Here is a 16,718-nt window from a genome sequence, read left to right on the forward strand (position 1 = left end):
TGTCCTCCAACCCTCCGTGAACACACTCCCTGGGGAAAATCTATGCCAGGGTGGTGGAAAGGAGAGTCCATCTGTTAGTTGAACCTCAGATACAGGAGGAACAATGCGGTTTTCGTCCGGGCTGCGGAACACTGGACCTAGCCTCTTAAGGATATTTCAGGGTGGGTGGGAGTTTGCTCAACCAGTCTACATGTGTTTTGTGGGAGTATTCTATGGGAGGTGCTTCGGGTGTATGGGGTGTCTAGCTTGATGTTATGAGCCATTTGGTCCTTATAGAACCACTGCAAGAGCTTCATTCACATTGCAAATCATGCTCTGCACCGGAGGGTTCGAGTTAGGGTTCAGGACCGGCCAGTGGAGCACCTTTGGCTCGGGCAAACCAGGACCAGACGGCAGTGCTGTGACCTCTTGCCTGTATTCCTGATGCTGGGGTTGCACAGGGCACACAGCTTGCGGTGCTAGAGCCTGAAGGACACCCATTATCTGAGCCCGCATCAGAACCCAAGGCTGCCAGGCAGCCCCCACCAGCACCTGAATTTGAGCCTGAATCAGCGAGTCCTGCATCAGCAGAATTCAACCCCCAAAAATCAGTACTTGTTGGCCTCAAGCAACCAGAACCTGCGTCCGAGGTTTCCACATCACCAGAGTCCGAGGCCCTCTGACGCCAGCCAAAATAGTCACTTGTAGTGCATTCATAAATGATTTAAGTTTGTCATGAAAAACTTCACTAGGTTAATAAGAAACTGTATTAAAAGTAATCATCAGCACTTAGGAACCAAATTATGCCTGACTGGTCAGGTTGTATTCCTAGGTTTGCGTGTCTGCAATAAGTGGGGCTTAGAATAAAAATATTAACACACTTTATGTCAAATACAGGAATAAACTTGTTCTTTCTGTTGAGTGCATGTATACAGCACCAACTATAAAGTCAAGGCACTTTTTATTATATGGTAAAGACCCTATGATATTACAAAGAGAACTCCAACTATCAGAAAAACAAGCACTTGATTATAGTGGATAGAAAGAGCTACTAAAAAAACTTCTATAATTCAAACGTGATTTTTTTCACATTACAGGAAAAAAGTTCCAATTAATTTTTCATCAAGTAGCTTTTACCAGAAAAATGCCCCAGTCAGTCCACAACTCACCAAATTCTTCTCTGACACAGAGCAATATGCTCCCAGCAAGATACGAATCACAGCCAGATGATTGTAGCGGGCCGCCACATGTAGACAGGTATCACCTGCCTGCAAGAAATAATCACTGGTAAATAATTTTACAGCATTCACATTCCTCAGGTCAAGGTAGTAAATCTCCCCAAACACAGTGTAAGACATTTACTACCTTCACTCTCAAAGCAGATACCACACATAGCCTAGGACTCTGTGTGGGGGACCACGTTATCGATGCTGTCCAGCACTTGAATGTTGCTGACAGTATTCAACTTTTTTTTTAAAAGAAGAAAAAACAAGTTCATTTGTTTTTGAAGCTCAAACAATCAAGGTTTGGAAATATATAACAATATTACAAATAGTATATTATGAATAATAATATAACACAGAGCACAGTATGTAGGGCACGCAGCACACACACAAATATAATCCTATTATAAATAATAATATAACACATTAACACATTAAGATTAACTTAAGGCATCTATGAGTCATTAAAGGCATTACCATGCAATAAATGAATCAACTCTGGCCCTGCTGTTGTGACAATTCTTGCCTTCTCTGTACCTAACAAATGCACTGTCTGAAAAAGATCAGATCTTTAAGAACAAAAGAGGTCGTATATATTTTTCTTTCAAGTTTATATTTTTTAAATTCAAACTCAAAATAATAATCAGCAGTAGTGATTGTTTTATTATTATTTTACTATTCTATAATTATGGTGCACTTGGATGCTTACAACACAGAGTGTGAACTTTGCTAGGATTTTAAAATCAGTACCATTTATTTGCATGAAAGTTATATCAATAAATATTAATACATGAAGATTGGAAAATTTTTCCACTATACTTTTTTATAGTTTACTATATCTGCTGATGTGTTAATAATGAAGAAAAACGACAACAAGTAAAGTCACACAAATAAAGTGCATTTTGCGATGATGAGCATTGAGCTTTGGAGGTTCAGCAGAACACAGTGATTAAGTACATGTCACGTCGGTGTGTGGAGAGAGGGAGGAGAGAGGACCCAAAAACAGGACTTGCAGGCTTATGAAGGCTGTGGACGGTGTTTATTGTGAAGACAGGATAAACAGAATATGAGACGACTGACTGAATGACTGGCTGGCAGAATTGAACTGAACTTACCTGACAACACACAACTGATGATGACAAGACAAGGAACTTAGGGAAATTTAGGGCTTAAATACACAAGTTGATGATGATGATAAGAGACAGGAGAGTACACAGCTGAACTAAATCGAACTAATGACACATGGGAAGTAGCACCAAACATAATGCACTAAGGCTACGTTCACACTGCAGGTCTTAATGCTCAATTCCGATTTTTTGATCAAATCCATTTTTTTTGTCTGCTCGTTCACACTACAAATAAAATGTGACAGCAAACGCACTCTAGTGTGAACCCTCAAAGCGGCCCGCATGCGCAAAAGAAGACGTCACACACAACGCCTCTGTTTAGACCCAGACCAAACAGTATTGTTTGACTGATGGCCCTTAATATAAAGACTTGTTTCAGACTTTACATTTCCCAATTTTGCTTTAAGTTATAAAGTTATTTTGTTATTTATATATGGCCTAATAATTATCCTTATTGCTGTTTTAGAGAGGAGTGGTGCTTCAAAGGATAGCTGCAGATTTCTGTTAGAGTCTGCAGATTGTACAGTACAAATAAAATGTTCACGTTTCTCCAACGCTGTCTTCCCAACAGTTTCACTGGATGGCCAGGAAGCGTTCTCGGGCGCTTTTTCGCGCGCTGATAATTGGCGTCTGTCTTGTGTCAGTGACGTAAAAGACGAATTTAATGCGACATGACCATTCAAACAGCAGTCGCTTTCTAAAACATCAGATATGTATCGGATTCAGTACCACACACGAAAGTGACCTGGGTCGGATTTGAAAATATCGGATTTGTGCTGTTCACACTGTCATACCATGATCAGATATTGGTCGCATAGGATCAGAAAAGTCGAATTTGATGCGCTTTCGTCTGCAATGTGCACGTAGCCAAAGACAGAGGCTAACACAATAAAACAGGACTCAAATGGAAAAAAAACAGTCTCAAAGTACAAAGTGAAAACACTGGGTCAACGAACCAGAAACCCTGACAGTACAAGATCTGCATACAAATTAAGAACACCAAACACCTGACAAACTATCTTTTTCTCACACTTCACTGCCAGAGTGGATATTAGGGTTCCATAGCCTGCCAAATTTAATCTCTGAACAGGAACAACTACCAGACACTTGCAAATGCACATAACTTACATGATTTTTGCTGTCAGGTCTGGATCCACCCAATAACAGAACCTTGGTGCTCTGAGCATGACCATTCTGACATGCAAGGTGGAGAGGTGTATTTCCTGCCTGCAAACAGGAGCAGAGAGAGTATGACATTTACTGGTGTTCCCTGGAGATACTTTTGTTGCAGTGACATATACCATATATTTATATCGTCTTTTTCAGGAAGAAGTATTACAGTATAAAAACTGACTCACAGTCCTCAAGCATTCACAGACTGGCTGTATTGACAAAATTTTAAATAACACAGACAAAAACTAAACACATTTTTTACCAGCGTCTTTAGTAGAAAATGTCTTAATCTATTTTTTTTCCAAGTATAGATTATAGCCCCAGTTTTCTTTATTGCCTAAAGCCTAGTTTTTAATTTCAACGATCAAGCATATCTTTCACACTTTAAGATTTTTGTTATATTTGGTTAACTACAACAATGTTGATTAGAACTTTCAGCTAATGTATTCAGTGCTCTGATCTCAGGTTAAGTCTAGGTTCACCTTGTTTTTGGTATAAACATTGGCTCCAGCTTTCACCAGCAATTTCACAGATTGAGTGAAGCCATGCCAGGACACCTCATGGAGAGCAGTATTGCCATCCTGACAGAAGACAAAAAGGCAAATGAACAACAAACAGATTGATGTTTACAACTCTGTCAACTCAAACTGAAGAGAAGCTTAATTTTATCAAGTTTCAATTTTATTCAATTAAATTTTAGTTATGCAGTACCAAATCACAACAACAGTCACCCCTAAACAATATAAGAGTAGACCTACTAACATAAGGCTACTAACAAAGCAGCAACCACCAAATACCTGCACAGAGTAAGCCAAGTCCAGAGGAGTCAGCTGAACGAGAAGAACAACATCCAGGCAATCAACACCTACATGCTGCTAGCACATTGCTGCTGGGTTAATAAGGTGGCCAAAGAAGGAGATAGAAGCCACTGACAAGAAATTTCCTTATCATGCATGGAGGGTTTCAACTAATGGTGCAACGGATCACGGTTGATCCGTAATCCAAACCGATCTCACTCCACGGTTCGGCACGCACGTGATCCGAAGATTCGAAAAAGAAGAAAAAAATATGTGTATGGTGCGCGTGGTCAGTCTGTCAAGCGATAGCTATGGCCAGCGATAGCTATGGCCGCCAGCGATAGCTATGGCCGCCAGCGATAGCTATGGCCAGCGCTAGCTATGGCCAGCGCTAGCGGTCCAAGTGGAGGAGCAGAGGAGTTTGCTGTATTTAAGCAGCCCTTTGCTGCCCAATCTGACCAGGCTAAAGCTATTACAAAAGCTATTGGGGTGTTTAGCTGCAGACGGTAGGCTGTACTCTGTTGTGCAAAACAAGGGTTTAAACTAGTCAACGTGTTAGTTAACGCATTGACGCCGTGCAGCCCCACGCACAGGAAGATCCGCGGTAACTAGTTAACGGAGATTTGCCGCGTCAATGCAGTTATGGCATTAATGTCATTTTAACGAGATTTACGCTATTTACGCTACACTATGATGAACGTGCTTGAGCCACGCTATGACATTCCGTTGCGCGTCCACTTCAGTGACAAGATCAGTCCAAGCATGTATGAGCAGGAAAAGTTTAAAGTTATGGCTGAACTGTCCCAGGCATCTTCTGTTGCCCAAAATACAAATGGGTGGATCTCCAGGGCAACGGAAAGCTACGTGACCATGACCGCTCATTATATCACAGCGGAGTGGTAGATAGAAAGCCCTGTACTGCCCTATATTGCATCTTAATTTGTTTTTATATAATTGCGTGGAATGATTCTTGAGTTGAATGTTTTTTAATAGGCAAAAAATACTTAAATAAGTCTTCTTTTTTTTCTGCTGATCCGAAAATTGATCCGATCTGTGAGGAAAAAAACGTGATCCGATCCGAACCGTGAGACTTTTCATCAGTTGCACCACTAGTTTCAACCCAAGTCCAGCACCATTAGACTGTATGCTAAATGGAAAGAAAGAAGATTTTCAGAACCACTATCCAGAATGAAACAACACAAATCCATTAGAAAGAGTACATCAGAAAGATGAACACAACAGATAACGTGCATATTGACTATCTCAGGCAGCAGAAACACAAGAAAGAAAAGGGGCAAGAAGAGGAACCATCATGGAAGGACAGGCCCCTGGACAGCATGTACCAGCAGTAGATAAAAGAAGTGGCTGATATTGGAGGTCTCTTCTGCCAAAACCCATTTTGGTTGTGTCCACCATTGTTAAAACTTGCTTTGTGGGGGAATTTTCAGATTTCTGGAATTTTGTCTCTAACCTTATATAAAACATCTCAAGGTGACTGTTGTTGTGAATTGCAATTATACATTATACAAAATGTACTAAACGGAAACTAAAAAGTCTGAAAGTAGGAAGCAAAAAAGTAATTTAACAGTAAATATGAAGACAGTCAACTTTTTTAAATACTGCTTTGCAGCTTGTTGATATTAAAATACTAAACTCATGACTACAGAACAGGTTAAAAAATATATAAATATTTGAAAATATTTATGCACAGAACAAAGCCACTGTATATTTGTTTATTCAGTCTCCAAATTGTGACCATTTAAGTTTATGACTTGATGTGTAGTTCTATAGAAAAACCAAAAGCAAAAAAGTCCAGTTGTAAAGAGGTTCACAGAAAGGAGTTTATTAAATATGAATCTGAAATTATACTAAATGATCATACCTTGTCCTGTCTGTCCAGTGCGCAGCTTTCCTGGATCAGAGCATTGATAATGTCACTGTTTCCCACCACTGCTGCTCTATGTAATGCCGTCTGTTCTCCCTGTCAACAGAAATATAAAGACACAGAACTGACTACTAACACATGGTAACAACACAACACTGATTAACTGTAAAGTGTTTGAGAATCTTGTTACCCCAATTTGCAGTCCTTGCAATGATTCACACACCTCATTCAAATCTATTATTTGAATTTTGTTCAAAGCAATAGGAACTCATATCATTTTAAAATAACAAAACAAGATCATCAGATTTGAAAAATTAACATGCAACCCAGACCCATGAGGGAGGGAGGGATGGATGGCAAGATGGATGAATGGGCGGTCCGTCCATTCATCGTCATCCGTCAATGGATGAAAAGCACGACACATCAGCTATGAACACCATGCAACTGAAATGGAAGACATACCCCATTCCATCAGCTCTGCTTGTTTTACCTTGGGCGTGCAATTGGTTTATTGGCTTTACCATGAGGACTCTACGTGCCTATTACGGAGCCTTCAGTCATACCCTACCTCCATATGTGTACCCATTGCATTGGGCACTATTGCTACATGCTATGTGGGGTGAGAAGATAAAACAGCTAGCAAAAACCCGGGATCCACTAGCTCCTCCTCATTTTCAGAAATCTGGCACTGCTTAGCAATTTTGTTACTCCAACAGGACTTGATTCACAATTTTTAAAGTTACGATATATTTATATCTCTAGATATTTATATATATACACTACTAGTCAAAAGTTTGGAAACACCTTCATTTAATGGTTTGTCCTTATTTTTACCAATTTCTACATTGTAGACACATACTGAAGGTATCAAATATATGAAACAAGATATATGGAATTAACTCTCATCACTCCATTCAAACCACCTACATCTCATCTCCAGCACCAGTGTCTAGACTCCAGGGGGTCCTGCTCTAATCCCCTTCACAGCTGGGGTTCTGTTCTGACAGGACGGGCCAACAGAGTTTAACTGCCAAACATTTATCTGTATTTTGTTAATCAATAAATCATATTCATTCTTTCTAATGATCTGTCCTTATTGAAGGTCAGTCCATCCAGAAAATTGCTAAAACTTTCAATGTGTCCCGACGTGCAGTCGCAAAAACCATCATGCGCTATAACGAAACTGGCTAACATTAGGATCGCCCCAGGAAAGGAAGACCAAGAGTCACTTTTGATGGTGAGGATAAATTCATCTGAGTCACCAGCCTGAGAAATTGCAAGTTAACAGCACTGGAGAGGCAGTGTTGCCAACTTAGCGAATTTGTCGCTATATTTAGCGAGTTTTCAGACCCCTTAGTGACTTTTCTTCTAAAAAAAAGTCGCTAAAAAAAGACGTGAAAGTGCGTATCGCTTTTACTCTCAACAAGCAGCGGGTGCTGTAATGCAGTCAGTTCTTCTTTTACTCTTTTACTCTTATGCTGTTTTGTGGATCACAAGGTTTAAAACTACTTAGAAAAGAATAGAATTCAACTTTATTGTCATTGCACATGCACAGGTACAGGGCAACGAAATGCAGTTTGCATCCATCCAGAAGTGCTTTAGTGATATAGATATATTACAATATATATTAGCAATAATATAGATATGTGAGTATATTACAGAAATGGGTCTATTATGGTATGTTATAATGTACACGGTATGAAGTATGTTGTGAATATTCTATAACTATAAGTATGTACAGGCTGTAGTGAGTACAAGCTATGTACAGGCTATGAACAGGATATAAATATGAAAAACTATACAGAATATGAAATAAATAACTTTACAGAATCTGAGATACACAGCTATACAGAAATGGGAACTATGCAAGTTGTAAACAGTTGTAGGATTAAAAATTATCGAATGTACAGAACGATTAATTACACAGAGCTATACAGTAGTGCAGTTAAGATAAGTGAGGGTGTAGATAGTTTCTACAGAGGCTATATAAAGTGCTAGTGGTTGTGAGTGGTGGTTCAGTCCATGTTATCATTGTGTGTTTGAGGGTACAGTTGTCCATTGTGGGTGTGTGTATGTTCAGTCCATGAGTTTAACGTGGGTCAGATGTCAGGAGGCAGAGTTCAGGAGTCTGACAGCTGTGGGGAAGAAGCTGTTCCGGTACCTGGTGGTCTTAGTCCGGAGGCTCCTGTGGCGCCTCCCAGAGGGCAGGAGGGTGAAGAGTCCATGTGATGGGTGACTGGGGTCTTTGATGATTTTCCCAGCCCTTTTCAGACACCGCTTCCTGTAGATGTCTTTTATGGCAGGAAGTGGTGCTCCGGCGATGCGCTGGGCAGTTTTCACGACCCTCTGCAACGCCTTCCGGTCCGAGGCAGAGCAGTTCCCATACCAGACTGTTATACAGTTGGTCAGGATGCTCTCGATGGTGCAACAATAGAAGTTCACCAGGATGTCTGAGGACAGGTGGTTCTTCCTCAGAGTCCTCAAGAAGGAGAGGCGCTGGTGAGCCTTCTTGACCAGCTTGGAGCAGTTGGTCGTCTAGGTGAGATCCTCGGAGATGTGGACTCCCAGGAACTTGAAGCTGCTCACACGCTCCACAGCCGTCCCCTTAATGTGGATGGGTGGATGTGGGTCAGCATTCCTCCTGTAGTCCACGATGAGCTCCTTGGTCTTCTCGGTGTTAAGCAGCAGGTTGTTTCTGTCGCACCACTCAGCCAGACGATCCACCTCCTCCCTGTAGGCGGCCTCATCGTTGTCACTGATGAGGCCAATCACTGTGGTGTCATCTGCAAACTTAATGATGGTGTTGGAACCATCAGCAGGTCTGCAGTCGTGGGTGAAGAGGGAGTAGAGGAAAGGGCTCATCACACAGCCTTGTGGTACACCGGTGTTCATCGTGATTGTAGATGAGCAGCGGTTATCCAGCCGGACATGTTGGGGGCGGTTGGTCAGGAAGTCCAGTAACCATTTGCAGATGAGGGAACTGATGCCCAGGTCTGTCAGTTTCCTGATGAGTTGTGAGGGGTGGATTGTATTGAATGCTGAACTGAAGTCTATAAACAGCATTCTGGCGTAGGTGTTGTTGTTGTCCAGGTGTGAGAGGACAGAGTGCAGTGCGATGGAGACTGCACACACATTTTTATAAACACACACACAAAGTAACTCCACCAGAGTGCCTATTTCGGGTCACTTTTGCCAGTCCAAGCCCGGGTAAAGGAGCAGGGTTGGAATTGTGACATTAAAAAAAACAACAATTGCTAAAAGAAATTTAATTTGTAGTTCTAAATAAACTCTAAATGCATTTAGGACATTTTTTACTCACTTTATGTCTCTTCCACGATGTTATTTCTCTCTCCAACAACATAGGTTACAATTAGATTAGCATGACCAATTATGCAAATTAGGCGATGACGTCATTTAGCGACTTCTAGCGACTTTTAGGACAACCAATAGCGATTTTCCTTACTGAGGAGTTGGCAACACTGTGGAGAGGGTCGTGCCAGTGGAGAGGTAATGCGTTGCTTAAGCTGCGACACATGGAAAACAGGGTGGACCTTCATTGTGGATGGGAGGCGTAAACAATAAGTGACCGGATTGATTCTGCCGTGATTTAATACGGGCCAATAAACCTGCGAGTGAGCTTCTTGGCTTCAGTACGGAGTTTCAGGTGTCTCGTGGAGAGCCAGACCCAGTACCCTGGTTGAAATGAATGGCCTGGCCGGTGTCGGCAGCGATGTTGTTTGGTGTATTGAGCATTGCATCAAGAAATAGCAGCCCATGCCTCGATCCAGGCCAGTCGACATCGACAGACCAACCGCTGGGCTGCAGGTACTTAAACCTCTGCCTCCTGGTGATCAAAGATAGGAGGGTGAAAGCCATGATAAATTTCGAAGGGAGAGAGACCGGTAGAGAAAAAGATGTAGAGGTTGTGAGACAGCTCTGTCTACAACAGCTGGGCCAAAGAGACGGTTGGGTGGAGATGAATCATCTCAAAAAGCGTCCCAGTTGTTGGGCGGCCCCTTCCGCCTGCCCATTAGACTAAGGGTGGTAGCCAGACCTGAGACTGGAAGAGGCCCCAATCAGACTGCAGAAGACCTTCCAGAAACTAGCGGTGAATCGGGGTCCCCTATCAGAAACGTTAGCTCAGGATGAGAGGAGAGGATGCAGCAGAGACCACGAGAAACTGGATCTACTCCTAGTGGTCCCCGATGGACATGCGAACTGGTTGGGTCTGGAACTGAATGGGGTAGGGTTGGAGACGGTGTCCGTCTACCAAGTGACAGGAATAAATGGTTAATTGGGGTTAGCGAAATGTGGAGTTGAGAAGCTAGATTCAGGTCGATGAAGTTTTCAGCCGCTCCTGAGTCCATGAGAGCCTCAAGAGGGAACTGTTTTTGTTTCCGGTGAAACGTTACCTTAACAGAATAGAATAGAATAGAATAGCCTTTATTGTCATTGTACAGAGTACAACGAAATTGGAGTGCCACTCCCTTGGTGCAAGTTTCAATAATAAATATAAATGTAAAATATAAAAAGTACAAAAAAAACAATCGTAAGTACTCAAACAATAGTATGTACAATATATACAGGATAGCAGCATTAATATAATGACAGTATGAATAGCAGCATAATATAATGACAGTGACGGTATGGAATAGGTTCAATTGTTTTTGTGCTTATTTACTACGGTGATAGCTCTGGGAAAGAAGCTATCCCTGAATCTGTTTGTCCTGGTTTTATGTGACCTGTACCGTCGGCCTGACGGTAATAGTTCAAACAGTTGGTTGCTGGGGTGAGAGTGGTCCTTGATGATATTGCCAGCTCTGCTGAGGTACCGAGAGTTTGCAGTGACCTCCAGGCTGGGCAGAGAGCAGCCAGTGATCTTCTGGGCTGTGTTGATGACCCTCTGCAGTACTTTCCTGTCTGCAGCTGAGCACCCTGCATACCATGTTGTTATGCCGTACGTTAGGATGCTCTCTATGGTGGCTCTGTAAAATGTCACCAGCAGCCTCTCCTCCAGGTTGTTCCTCCTGAGCACTCTCAGAAAGTGGAGACGCTGCTGGGCCTTTTTAACCACCGCTGTAGTATTTGCAGTCCAGGAGAGGTCATCAGATATCTGCATGCCCAGAAACCTCATGGAGTGTACCCTCTCCACACAGCTCCCGTGAATGTAAAGTGGGGCCGGGTCTGCTCTGCCCTTCCTGAAGTCCAAGATAAGTTCTTTAGTTTTCGTGGTGTTCAGTTGGAGGTTGTTAACTGAACACCACTCAGTCAGTCTGTTGACCTCATCTCTGTAGTCCGACTCATCCCCCCTTGAGATGAGTCCAACCACTGTGGTGTCATCCGCGAACTTTATGATGGTGTTTGAGAGATGGGTAGGGGAGCAGTCGGATGTGTAGAGCGTAAACAGGAGGGGACTCAAAACACATCCTTGTGGAGACCCGGTGCTGAGTGTGATGGTGCTGGACCGGTGGGGGCCGAGTCTGACAGACTGTGGTCTATTTGTCAGGAAGTCCTTGATCCAGAGGCAGATGGGGGTGGAGAGTCCCAGGTGAGACAGTTTCTGGACCAGGATCTCCGGGATGATATGATTGAATGTTGAGCTGAAGTCCAGAAAGAGCATTCTCACATAGCTTCCTCGGTGCTCCAGGTGACTCAGCGCAGTGTGGAGCGCTATGGTGATAGCATCCTCGGTGGAACGAATTGTCCTGTAGGCAAATTGGTGGGGGTCCAGAGTGGGAGGCAGACCGGCCCTGATGTGCTGACAGACCAGTCTCTCAAAGCACTTCATCACTACAGGCGTAAGTGCAACAGGCCTGTAGTCATTTGGGCTGGCCACAGCTGTCTTCTTGGCGATGGGGATGATGGTGGAGGTTTTGAGGCAGGGCGGGACGGTGTTTGATGACAAGGAAAGGTTGAAGATTTTAGTGAAGACTCCGGTCAGTTCGTCAGCACATGCTCTGAGAACCTTTCCATGTATTCCATCAGGACCTGCCGCCTTCCTGGGATTCACTGACCTTAGAACACACCTCACTTGGTGCTCCCTAAGTGTTAGTGTGCCAGTGCTGGGGGCGGGTGGAAGTGGTGTGGCAGCTGAGGGCTTGGTCGTCTCAAAGCGGGCGAAGAAACGGTTTAGATCCTCAGCCAGTGAGGCATCAGTCCTAGATGTTGCCTGGTTATTGCTTCTGTAGTTGGTAATGTGATTGATCCCCTGCCACATTTTTCTGGGGTCGTTGTCAGCAAAGTGATCTTCAATCCTCCTCCTATAGGCAGCCTTAGCTTTCCTGATGCCTCTACTCAGGTCTGCCCTGGCCGCCCTATACGCAGCCCTGTCCCCTGACTTGAAGGCAGTGTTGCGGCTTTTTAGGAGGGATTGCACTTCGCTATTCATCCAGGGTTTTTGATTTGGAAACACCCTGACCCTTTTGTTGACGGTGACATTGTCAACACAGTTCCTGATGTACGAGAGTACAGTGTCCGTGTACTCCTGGAGGTTGTGGCTGGAGAATAAATCCCATACAGTTGTTGAGAAGCAGTCCTGCAGTTGAGAAAGGGCTCCTTCAGGCCAGGTTTTTATTGTATTTGTCTGGGGCTTTGTTTTTCTCAGCAGGGGGGTGTAGGTGGGGGTGAGGGACATGCAGAGGTGGTCAGATCCAGCCAGGTGGGGGAGGGGTGTCGCTCTGAAAGCATGCCTGATGTTTGAATAGACATGGTCCAAAGTGTGTTCTCCTCTCGTAGCAAAGTCCACAAACTGGACAAATTTAGGAAGCACAGTCTTTAGGCACGCTTTGTTAAAGTCGCCGGTGACAATAAAAACCCCATCGGGGTGGGCAAGCTGTTGTTTGTTTATGGTGTTGAGCAAGAGGCTGAGAGCCGTGCTAACGTTAGCATCCGGCGGTATATAAACAGCTATCACAATAACTACTGTAAACTCCCTCGGGATGTAAAAAGGTCTGCACGAGACTGCCAGAACCTCCAAATCAGGAGAACAGTGTGTGTGAATGATCCTGCTGTTACAACACCACTCGTTATGCACGTAAACACATAGCCCCCCTCCTCTGCTTTTACCTGAGTTGCTGTTTCTGTCATGCCGGTGTAGCGTGCGGCCTGCTAACTCGACTGCAGCGTCGGGAATCAGCGGGTGAAGCCACGTCTCCGTAATAAGAATAATGCTGCAGTTACGTGCAAAGCTTGTGTTGGCTATCTGTAGCTCCAATTCGTCAAGTTTGTGGGTGATGGATCTGGCGTTCGATAGGAAAAGGCTCGGAAGTGCTGGCCGGTGTGGATGTTTGCGTAGCCTAGCGTCTGAGCCCGACCGGCATCCCCTCTTCTGCTTTCTTTCCCTCCGTCGCCTTCTACGCTTGCTGGGCGGGCAGACCATCCACGGTGACCCTGGCGGTCTCGCTATCTCCACCAGGATGTTGTGTGTTCGCTGATAGTCGCCAGAAACAGACAAACTATATTTAAAACCTAGGTCAATTAGGTTCTGGCGACTGTAAGAGATGGCGGCGTTGCAAACATTCAAAAATATCCACATTAAAAGTAAAAATGAGCACCAAACTGGAGAGCTAAGAGCCGCTGCACCCGTGCACGCCGCCATCTTGTCTGGTATTAAGCTGGAAATGGGAGGGGTCTGAGAAACAGGAGGAGCCAAGTGGGACTCCCCCACAGTCTACCTGGCCACATTGTTTCCCAGACCTAGAGGACACTGGGGGCACCAACCCAGAGTAAGCACAAAGGCCTTCAGGCAAGCATATATTTCTCTCCACTTTGGATAGCCTGCCCAGCTGCATAGGCTCCTCGGTGGAAAAATTGCTGGTATTAGCAGCTACTCCTTCAGAGGAGGGGGGAGGCGGCGGTGGAATATCTCTCTGAGACTGGGGTTTATAGACCCGAGGAGTGTGACGAGGTGGTGACATAACTCGATGATCAATTTTCAAGGGGAGATCTACAGTCTCGTCCAGAGTCTGCCATCTCCTCTCAGATGTAATCCAGCAATCCCGCCATAAAAAATGACTGGAGAGCAGCATCTCCCCAGTTTAACTTAGCAGCCAAAGTACGGAACTCTGACAGGAAATGACACAATAATTGATTACCCTGACATAAATTAAGTAGATGAGACCCCACCTCCACTTCACTGCAAGGGGGACCCTCCATGAACAGGGCATAATCATTGTAAGCTGGAGACTTGCCATTGTAAATGGCAGATGGCCTGGCCTCTCCCGTCACCTGACCTAAACCCAATCGAGATGGCTTGAGATGAGATGGACTGCAGAGTGAAGGCAAAAGGACCAAGAAGTGCTCAGGATTTCTGGGAACTCCTTCAAGACTGGAAAACCATTTCAGGTGACTACATCAAGTTTATTGAGAGAATGCTAAGAGTGTGTAAAGCAGTAATCAAAGCAAAGGGTGGCTATTTTGATATATATATATATATAAAAAACCACCCAGCACGCCACTGCGGGCGGTTTATCCTTCAAGCTCGGGTCCTCTACCAGAGGCCTGGGAGCTTGAGGGTCCTGCGCAGTATCTTAGCTGTTCCCAGGACTGCGCTCTTCTGGACAGAGATCTCAGATGTTATTCCCGGGATCTGCTGGAGCCACTCGCCTAGCTTGGGAGTCACCGCACCTAGTGCTCCGATTACCACGGGGACCACCGTTACCTTCACCCTCCACATCCTCTCGAGCTCTTCTCTGAGCCCTTGGTATTTCTCCAGCTTCTCGTGTTCCTTCTTCCTGATATTGCTGTCATTCGGAACCACTACATCGATCACTACGGCCGTCTTCTTCTGTTTGTCTACCACCACTATGTCTGCTTGGTTAGCCACCACCATTTTGTCCGTCTGTATCTGGAAGTCCCACAGGATCTTAGCTCGGTCATTCTCCACCACCCTTGGGGGCATCTCCCATTTTGACCTCGGGACTTCCAGATTATACTCGGCACAGATGTTCCTGTACACTATGCCGGCCACTTGGTTATGGCGTTCCATGTATGCCTTGCCTGGTAGCATCTTGCACCCTGCTGTTATGTGCTGGATTGTCTCTGGGGCATCTTTACACAGCCTGCACCTGGGGTCTTGCCTGGTGTGATAGACCCCAGCCTCTATGGATCTTGTGCTCAGAGCTTGTTCTTGTGCTGCCATGATTAGTGCCTCTGTGCTGTCTTTCAGTCCAGCTTTGTCCAGCCACTGGTAGGATTTCTGGATATCAGCCACCTCCTCTATCTGCCGGTGGTACGTACCGTGCAGGGGCCTGTCCTTCCATGATGGTTCCTCGTCTCCCTCCTCTTTCTTGGGTTTCTGCTGCCTGAGGTATTCACTGAGCACTCGGTCAGTTGGGGCCATCTTCCCAATGTATTCTTGGATGTTCGTTGTCTCATCCTGGACTGTGGTGCTGACACTCACCAGTCCCCGGCCCCCTTCCTTCCGCTTAGCGTACAGCCTCAGGGTGCTGGACTTGGGGTGAAACCCTCCATGCATGGTAAGGAGCTTTCTTGTCTTTATGTCAGTGGCTTCTATCTCCTCCTTTGGCCAGCCTATTATCCCAGCAGGGTACCTGATCACGGGCAGGGCGTACGTGTTGATGGCCCGGATCTTGTTCTTACCATTCAGCTGACTCCTCAGGACTTGCCTGACCCTCTGCAGGTACTTGGTGGTTGCAGCTTTTCTAGCGGCCTCTTCATGGTTCCCATTCGCCTGCGGGATCCCCAGGTACTTGTAACTGTCCTCTATGTCTGCAATGTTGCCTTCTGGTAGTTCAATCCCCTCAGTTCTGACTACCTTCCCTCTCTTTGTTACCATCCGACTACACTTCTCCAGTCCGAATGACATTCCAATGTCATTGCTGTATAGCCTGGTAGTGTGGATCAGTGAATCGATGTCTCGTTCACTCTTGGCATACAGCTTGATGTCATCCATGTACAGGAGGTGGCTGACAACTGCTCCGTTCCGTAGTCGGTATCCGTAGCCAGTCTTGAAAATGATCTCGATGAGGGGGTTCAGGCCTATGCAGAACAGCAGTGGGGACAGAACATCTCCTTGGTAGATCCCGCACTTGATGGTGACTTGTGCTATGGGCTTGGAGTTGGCCTCTAGTGTTGTACGCCACATCCCCATTGAGTTCCTGATGAAGGCTCTTAGGGTCCCATTGATCTTGTAAAATTCTAGGCATTCCAGTATCCAGCTGTGGGGCATTGAGTCATAGGCCTTCTTGTAATCAATCCAGGCAGTGCACAGGTTGGTCAGTCTGGTCTTGCAGTCTCGGCTGACTGTTCTGTCTACCAGTAGCTGGTGTTTTGCGCCTCTGGTATTCTTGCCAATCCCTTTCTGTGTCCCGCTCATGTATTGACCCATGTGCCTGTTCATCTTAGCCGATATGATGCCTGACAGGAGCTTCCATGTAGTACTGAGGCAGGTTATTGGTCGGTAGTTGGAGGGGACCGGTCCCTTCTTGGGGTCCTTGGGGATCAGGACCGTCCGACCTTCGGTTAGCCATTCCGGGTGTCTCTCGTTAACTAGCAGCTGGTTCATTTGTGCTGC

General features: G+C 45.1%; 1 protein-coding gene across 4 annotated transcripts in view; it reads right to left on the reverse strand.

The window, feature by feature from the left end:
* Positions 1-16,718, reverse strand: part of ankrd6b (ankyrin repeat domain 6b) — a 72,615-nt gene that overhangs the window by 17,643 nt on the left and 38,254 nt on the right. For all 4 annotated transcript variants that reach the window (XM_004564717.4, XM_004564716.4, XM_004564715.5 and 1 more), the window contains 4 exons: positions 6,182-6,280; positions 3,985-4,083; positions 3,458-3,556; positions 1,149-1,247 (listed from right to left, as the gene is read on the reverse strand). In XM_004564717.4, the coding sequence (XP_004564774.3) occupies positions 1,149-1,247; positions 3,458-3,556; positions 3,985-4,083; positions 6,182-6,280 (396 nt within the window). The remainder of the gene's footprint in view (positions 1-1,148; positions 1,248-3,457; positions 3,557-3,984; positions 4,084-6,181; positions 6,281-16,718) is intronic.

The sequence above is a fragment of the Maylandia zebra genome, linkage group LG15, assembly GCF_041146795.1.
Source record: "Maylandia zebra isolate NMK-2024a linkage group LG15, Mzebra_GT3a, whole genome shotgun sequence".
Classification (NCBI taxonomy): Eukaryota; Metazoa; Chordata; class Actinopteri; order Cichliformes; family Cichlidae; genus Maylandia; species Maylandia zebra.